Source organism: Lipotes vexillifer, unplaced genomic scaffold (genome assembly GCF_000442215.2).
Source record: "Lipotes vexillifer unplaced genomic scaffold, Lipotes_vexillifer_v1.1 scaffold285, whole genome shotgun sequence".
Classification (NCBI taxonomy): domain Eukaryota; kingdom Metazoa; phylum Chordata; class Mammalia; order Artiodactyla; family Lipotidae; genus Lipotes; species Lipotes vexillifer.
Window position 1 is genome coordinate 309,094 of NW_006788807.1, and position 7,705 is coordinate 316,798.

Below are 7,705 nucleotides of genomic sequence, written 5' to 3' on the forward strand. Positions count from 1 at the left end.
TATCTGTACAGCTCCTAAAGAACAGATCGAGTCTATTTAATCCAGGAGTTATAATCTAATTCACAACAACTTACCAAGCACCCACTAGTGCCCAAAGGGCTGCTCTAAGTCCCAAACTGAACATGGAGATTTGCTTAAAAGGACCACAAAAGCTATGTCTGACAGCAACATGAAAGGAATATAAAGTTACATGAACTAATTTCAGAAAACCAAGCTTATGGGAGCTCAATACGACATTTCACTTCAATCTTTTACTCCTGTGAGTATAGAAGGACACCTCCTGAATATGCAAATTTACTTTTCTTCAAGGAAATATTTATTGCATATTATTAGTGATTCCATTTTACAGCAAAATTAAATGTATACACTTTTCACAAAGAGAAAGTGGAAATCACAGTATCTCTCAAATTTATATGCTGAACCAAAGTCCTGTTTTCAGAATTCAGCCGTCCATCATGATTTTGGTCCAGGGCCACCAGTCCGTGATTTCAAATAGTTGGCGATCCTGGCAGTAATTGGAACAAAATCGTCTCTATATGTGACAACCGTTTCCACATAAAACCCTTTCGGGGGTTCAGACAGTTCATTTGTTGAGACATCCATTTGTTCTACGTCACCACCTTAAAAAAAAAAAAGTAACAGCTGCATCACTAACTTTCATTTTATCTTACTTTATTTTTTAATTGAAATATAGCTGATCACTAACTTTTAACTTAGGCAGCAGTCATTAGAATTATTAGTAAAGTCTTTGAAATAAAATAAACTAAGGTAAGAATTACCCCCACCCCCATCAGGTGGCTGACACTGTTTTCTTTCTGTAAAAAAGAAAATTTAAATACTTTTTTTTTTAATGACCACTACAGAGATAAATGTTTTAAAATGCTTAATACTGACATGTGCACTTTCAGGCCACTGGTGATCTTCATCACCAAATGTAATCTTCAGCACAGTTTTTACATAAAAAGCTTTACTGAGATAATACTTATTATACAATTAACTCATTTAAAATGTAAATTCAGTTTTTAGTATCTTCTGGTCTGTGCAACCAGCACCAAAATAAAGTGTAGAATATTTTCATCCACAAAAAGAAACCCCTTATTTTGTAGCAGTCGCTCCCCCACCAGCTCCTCCCCTTCAGCCCCAGGCAAGCCCCTACTCTAGACGAAGCCACAGATTTCCAGAACATTTTTGAAAGCTGCGGGATTTCCTTTTCCTCCCAGCAACTGGGAAGATTTCAGTACTCCTTCGCTGGTGTAAGTCAGCGAAATCGTTTGGTCGCCAAAGGCGACCATGCGACCAAAGCAGGGCTGAAGTTACAGAAGCATCGCCTCTTTAAACCACCATCCAGGGTCTTTGAAATTCCACCTGGAACCTCACGGATTCTTCAAATTCTGAGGATAGGGGCGGCCTCGCTCAATAAACCAGCAAGGTTCGGGGAAGAGGCTCTAAAAGGTCGTTGCTGGCAGATTCCACGATAATGCGCGGCTCTAAGCACCGCTCCCGGTCTCTTCGCGCGGCACAGCGAAGCCACTTCTGCGACCCCCCGGACACGCCCCACGCAAGGCCGCGCGTCCCCCGGAGGTCCCGCCCGAGAGCCGTACCTGGCGGCTTGCTCTTTCTCCGATTCCACAAAAACAAGGAGCCCAGCAGGGTCCAGGCGCCCAGTCCGTACAGCATAGACATGCGCCGGTACCAAGTCAGGGCCTTTTCCGGACGCATGACGCCGCCGGGAATACCTCACTCCTCGGAGTCTCAGGGCGGAGGCGGGCCTTCCGGTGGGCGCGTCACCGCCGCCACCGCCTCCAATGGGGAGCCGCTCCGGGTTGGCCGCTTCCTGCGCCGGCCCCGATGCATCCTGGAGCGTGTGGTCCGAACGTCGCGCTGGGCAACGCACTCGGGTCCGCCGCCTGGGGTCCGGAGACTATCTTGCCTCCTACGTGACGGGCCCCAGTGACACTTTCTCTCAGGCAAACCTCCCACTTGCAAAGTCCTGCCTTACATAGGCTTTAGGTGGCCCTTGTAAAGCTTAATTCCTTCCCTCCTCCAGCTCTCAGGTTTGCGAGGATACCCCGTCTACGCCCCCGCAACTCATCTTCCCCATCTTCCTGCCTGGAGCCCTGTCTGGTGCGCGTGGGTCCCTCCACGTCTGAATTAGCCCCTCCACTGGGCTATGGGTCTCATTCTTCTCTGCCTTTCAGGGCCCTGGCCCAGCAACTACATTCTGTCCACCTCCATCTCACGCCCTTTTCATTCTGTTGTTCTTTACTCCATCATACAAACGAGGCCGCGCCTCAAAAACGAAAAGTCTCCACTCGATCCACCATCAGCTTTTCTCTTATCCGTACATTTCTTCGAAGCATAATCTACCCCCACTCCAAGAAACCAAACAACTTGAGAGCAAAAGGGATGTGTTGGGCACAGAGTGGATTCTCAGTAAACTTCCATAACCACTAACTACTTTGCAGCCATAATCAGACGATTTCCAGCGCAAAAGACTCCACCTGCTCCTTTCATAGCTTCGAAAACATAATTTTCTTCAGAATCTATTTATCCTTCAGGGCTCTTCCCATTTCTCCCACCCTCTAAAAATTGGTGTTTTGCCACACACAAAAATTAACGCTAAATGGATCATAGGCTTAAATATAAAAGCTAAAACTACAAACCGAGAAGAAAAGCTCTAACACAACGATTGGAAATCAACTACATCCAATATAAAATAAAAATTTTTTTAAAAAGGCGATCTTTGCCATCTTGGGATAGGCAAAGATTTCTTAGAATACAAAAAGCATAAAGCACAAAACAAATATTGGTAAACTGGACTTTTTCAAAATTAAATCTTTTGCTCTTCGAAAGGCAGTTAAGAAAACGAAACAAGCCACAAGATAAAATATTCAAAGTAGGTAGATCTGACAAAGGACTTGTATCAGAATTTATAAAGATATCTTACAATTCAATTATAAAAAGACAACCGAACTGAAAAACAGGCAACAATCACTTAACTAAAGAAGATATACAAATGGCCAATAAGTACAGGGACATTGTTAGTCATCACAGCAATGCAAATTAAAACCACGAGACACGCTTACACACCTATTAGAATGACTAAAAATTATGTTGAGAATACCAAAGGTTGTACGGACTTGGAGCAATCAGACCTCTTACTGGTGAGAACATAAAATACCACCTCTTTGCGATACTGGCAGTTTCTTAAAAATTGAAGTACCCCTACTGTATGAATCAGACGTTCGGCTCCTATTCACCCAAATGAAAACATTATGTCCACACAAACGTACGTATGTGGGTGTTCACAGAGCTTTATTCATAAGAACCCCCAGGGGCTTCCCTGGTGGAGCAGTGGCTGAGAGTCCGCCTGCCGATGCAGGGGACGCGGGTTCGTGCCCCGGTCCGGGAGGATCCCACATGCCGCCGAGCGGCTGGGACCGTGGGCCATGGCCGCTGAGCCTGCGCGTCCGGAGCCTGTGCTCCGCAACGGGAGAGGCCACGACAGTGAGAGGCCCGCGTACCGCAAAAAAAAAAAAAAAAAAAATCAGCATAAGAGCCCCCAAATGGAAACAACCCAAATGTCTATCAAGTAGTGGATGGATAAAGGAAATGTGAGTCTATCACTCCATAATAAAAGGAACTACTGTACTGATCCATGGATAAATCTCAGATGGGTAATGCTAAGTGAAAGAAACCAGGCACAAAAGAAACCAGACATAAAATTCTGGAAGCAAATTCATCTATAGTGGGAGAAAGCCGACAAGTAGTTGCCTCCAACCAGGGTGTGCAGAAAGGCAAGGACTAAAAGGGGCCTGAAGAAACTTTGGGGGCAGTGGAAATGTGTCTTGATGGTGATGTGATGGTGGTGCTTTCATGGGTGTGCACATCTATTGAAACTCATTGAACTGTACACTTTAAATGGGTGCAGTTTATTGTATATAAATTATACCCCAACAAGGTTGTTAAAAACAAAAGAGGAAAATCAGTATTCTGTTCCAAGCTTGCTTCTCTTCTCATACTGAGCAACTTTACTCATGTTATTTACTTTATACATTTATGACTCAAATATACGCCACATTCTCCTGAAAGATAAATGCATACTAATTACTGCCAACCTACAGGGCATTTTCAGTTCTACCCCACAAGCTCCTGAAACTCAAGAGTGGCCAGGATTTAATTTATCCCTACCCCTACTGCGCCCCAGCCCCCAACAGGAAAGAAACCTTTCCTGACTCACCCTCTCACCTAACACCTCATCTGTCACCTGTGTCTAAAAGCTGCCTCTGCTGAGGCCTCGGCTGGATTCCAGCCTCCTTCCATCCATGCTGCCACTCTCCTAATTGATCATTTCAGGAGTTTCCTTGCTTTCAAGATGGGAGCTTATAGTTACTAGGTACACTGGCTCAGTGTCTCCCTCTCGAGATGGCTGCTCTCCAAAGAACACTAACACCCACCTCCACGTTCTTTGGAAACAGCCACCAGCACCCACAGGTGGGACCTGCATGGCTCAGGGTGCCCCTCGGCACCTTCACTCATTGTCACTGGAGAGACACCAGAGCCAGCTGGGCCTATCACATTCCTCCTGTCAATTGGAGACAGGTCCAAGGAGGAACAGTTTCAACCCTAAACTGGATACACAGACTTATCTACTCTTCTATATGATATACCTCAATGCAAAATTATATCCCAAAATATGAGAAAAATATTCTATGGAAAAGGTACAGTAAATAAAAGCCTTAGGCATTTAAAATGTAATTGTTAAACATTTTAAGATAGGAAACCCACCCAGAATTTTGAGCAGAGGTGAAGATGGCAGTAAGTACAAATTCAAAAGATAGAGCATTGGAATCAATCCAGATGGTCCGACAGCCAATTAATAGGAGTTCCCAGCTTTACTTTTCTACATAGCACTCATTAGCTTCTTAAAAAATTATATAATTTACTTCTAATTTTTTAATGTTGGTCTTCCCTACCCAGAATATAAGCTCCGTGAGAATAGGAATTTTTGTTTTATTGGCTACATTCCCAGGCCCTAAAGACTACTCCAAACATAGCAAATACTGAATAATTATCTGTTGAATGATTGAAAAAATGCCTCCAAAGTTCTGAGATCAAATTATTTTGGGCCTAGATTTTATACTCAGTAAAGCTGTCAGCTATGAAGGCAGAAGAGGGTCTGTGAATTATCTCTTGTATGCTCTTTTTAGGAAGAGTCACTTAAGGCAGCAAAATGACTTATGAGATAAAAGGAAAACTCTAGGAGTCCAAACAAAAGAAATTCCTGGATGACAGTTGTCCTAGCAATTGGCCCATGTTAAAAGGGGATATAACCTCTAAACAAGGATGAACTCCACTGAGTAGAATAAGCTGTCATTTTTCTTAAGTTGAGGTAACATTGGTTTATAACATTATATGTTTCATGTGTACATTTTAATATTCCACTTCTGTATGCACTACAGTGTGCTCACCACCATCCAGTTGACCCCCTTCGCCCATTTCACCCTCCCCCACCCCTTCCCCTCTGGTGACCAGCAATCTGTTCTCTGTATCTCAGGTGAGGCAGGAACAGTGCCACTCCAGACCACTCTGCCTCAATAAAGCTTCACATATTTCTTACTTTTCCTTGTCTGTTAATATTAACAATATCCTTGACAGTAAATGAAGATTACGTTCAGGAATCACCTCTTGGGGAATTTACTTCAAACACAGAGACCGCAGAAATCCAATTTGTATTTACAGCATTATTTTAACCAGCGCTTCTTCATCCAGATTTATTTCCTTTCTGATCTTTATGATTTTCATGTAAGCAAGCTGCCAAAATATACTAGCTCTGATTTTATACAGACTCTAAAAGTTAGGATACAAAAAGCATATAAACATCTACCGGTACCAAAACGTTTATGATCTTACAATTTTATGGTGTAAACAAAAGGGCACAGATAAGGAATACAAGCAATTTAAAACCTAAAGAGTTACATAACACTGCTTTTGATTATTTATTAAAATGCAGCAGAAAGGTAAAAGGAACGTTAAGCCTTTATAAACAACTGTGAGCACAGTGTGACAGTGCTTTCTTCCATTTCCTTCTCATGTCTTCAGCTCAGCAGGCACTGGAGACAGCCAGTTTCTTCAAATGGTCCATGAACACCTGCAGGCTAACGTCATCAGTCAGGATGGGCGCTCCTGTTTCCTGAAGTTTAATAAAAAAGGTTTACTGGCAGGTCTCTTAGAAGCTGGTTGGAATTCATGCGTTATTAAGGACCCTTCCCCTCACAAAATTAGCAAGTGCTGTCCGTCTGCCAAGAGCACTCCTGCCACCCAGCCCCATCCTCTGCCTAGCTAATCTTTTCAACTAAAGCGTAATTTCCTCACAAAACCCTTCCCTGTTGCACTCATATCAGGTCATTCCTGCCACTACAGGCAGTTTTGAGCATATGCCCTTCTACTTTACCCCACTGTGTAGTTCTGATGACTCATCCAGGGTCTGGCTCCCAGCAGGCATGAACTCCTGGGGGCCCACACGCCCCACCTCTCATCTTCCCCACCACCCTGCTGCAACCAGCTTGATGCTCTTAAATGATCTGCTTACAACAGAAGCTTGGTAACAGCGTATTCACAATGTGTGAATCAGTATCCACTAAACAGATGGATCTCTGCACTATCAAGAAATGCTTATGATTCAATTAACGTAAAGGGAAAAAGTACTGAATAGAAACCTTGATTTCTAACTAGATTCCAATTTGTTAAAAAAAATATACATATGCACACACACGCACACACACAGATATACATGATATATACCTTTTATATTAACTAGAAAGAAGCCAGAAGTACTTAACTCTAGCTAGTTAACTCTAGCATTCTATGTCATTTAAACTTTCTAAAATTTTTTTTACATATACTGGTCTTCTAAAAATGAAACGGTACTACTGTTATAATCAGAAAAATAAAAGCATGATTAAAGTTTTATAAAAGGATTTCTCTGGGAAGAAAGAGTAGATGTACTTTTCCTCATTCCTTCAACTAAGTAAAACTAAAAACCCTGGATGTTTTATATAAAACAAACATAAGAAGACTTTGAAAGGTGGTGAAAAGACAGCAGATTCACTAGCGACCCTGGGATGCAGGGAACCACACAGCGGCCAGTTCCCAGGGCTTCCTTTTTGCCTCATGCATGCACGCCAGACTTGGAGCTGAAAAAGCTGGCAACAGTTATTGAGCATGGACAAAAACTACAACAAAAAGAGCCCACTTTCTCTAGCAAAAGACCAGGGCAGCCTAGCAAGACAGAAAAGGCTGAGCAGATCATGTAGACTTGCACCCTCACATGGCAGTATTGAGGGACCCAACAATCCCACCAGGGTGCTATCAGAAAAGGCCAAGTATGGAACCAGGAATTTCATCCCTGCTGGCCAGTAAGAAGTCTCCCTGCACCCATGGTGTCCGCAGAGACCACACAGGGAGCCTGGACTTCCACCCCACACCTGGTAGTAATAAGATGTCGACGCCCCACCCACTGGGGTGGTATCAGAGAAGGCTTAGTGCAGAGAAAGCACTTTCACCATCACCCACCAGTGACAAGGCCACCTCCACAGGAGAATCAATGGGAACCAGGTGGGGAGCTGGAACTCCCGTCCCCACACACAGTAACAAGAAGTTGCCCTCCATCTCAGGTGTCAACAGAGGCCAATGGAAAACCTGA

The 7,705-nt window shown here is 43.5% G+C and overlaps 2 protein-coding genes across 4 annotated transcripts in view; both read right to left on the reverse strand.

Annotated features, from left to right (window-relative positions):
• DTD1 (D-aminoacyl-tRNA deacylase 1) overlaps positions 1–7,705 on the reverse strand; it is a 133,265-nt gene that overhangs the window by 112,759 nt on the left and 12,801 nt on the right. The window contains exon 2 of the mRNA XM_007461780.1: positions 6,455–6,458. The gene's annotated coding sequence lies outside the window, so the exon portion shown is untranslated. The remainder of the gene's footprint in view (positions 1–6,454; positions 6,459–7,705) is intronic.
• SEC23B (SEC23 homolog B, COPII component) overlaps positions 5,721–7,705 on the reverse strand; it is a 40,420-nt gene continuing 38,435 nt past the window's right edge. For 2 of the 3 annotated variants that reach the window (XM_007461778.1, XM_007461777.1), the window contains exon 20: positions 5,721–6,193. In XM_007461778.1, coding sequence (XP_007461840.1) covers positions 6,104–6,193 — 90 coding nt within the window. In that variant the 3' untranslated portion in view covers positions 5,721–6,103. The remainder of the gene's footprint in view (positions 6,194–7,705) is intronic. The other variant, XM_007461779.1, reaches the window with a different exon arrangement.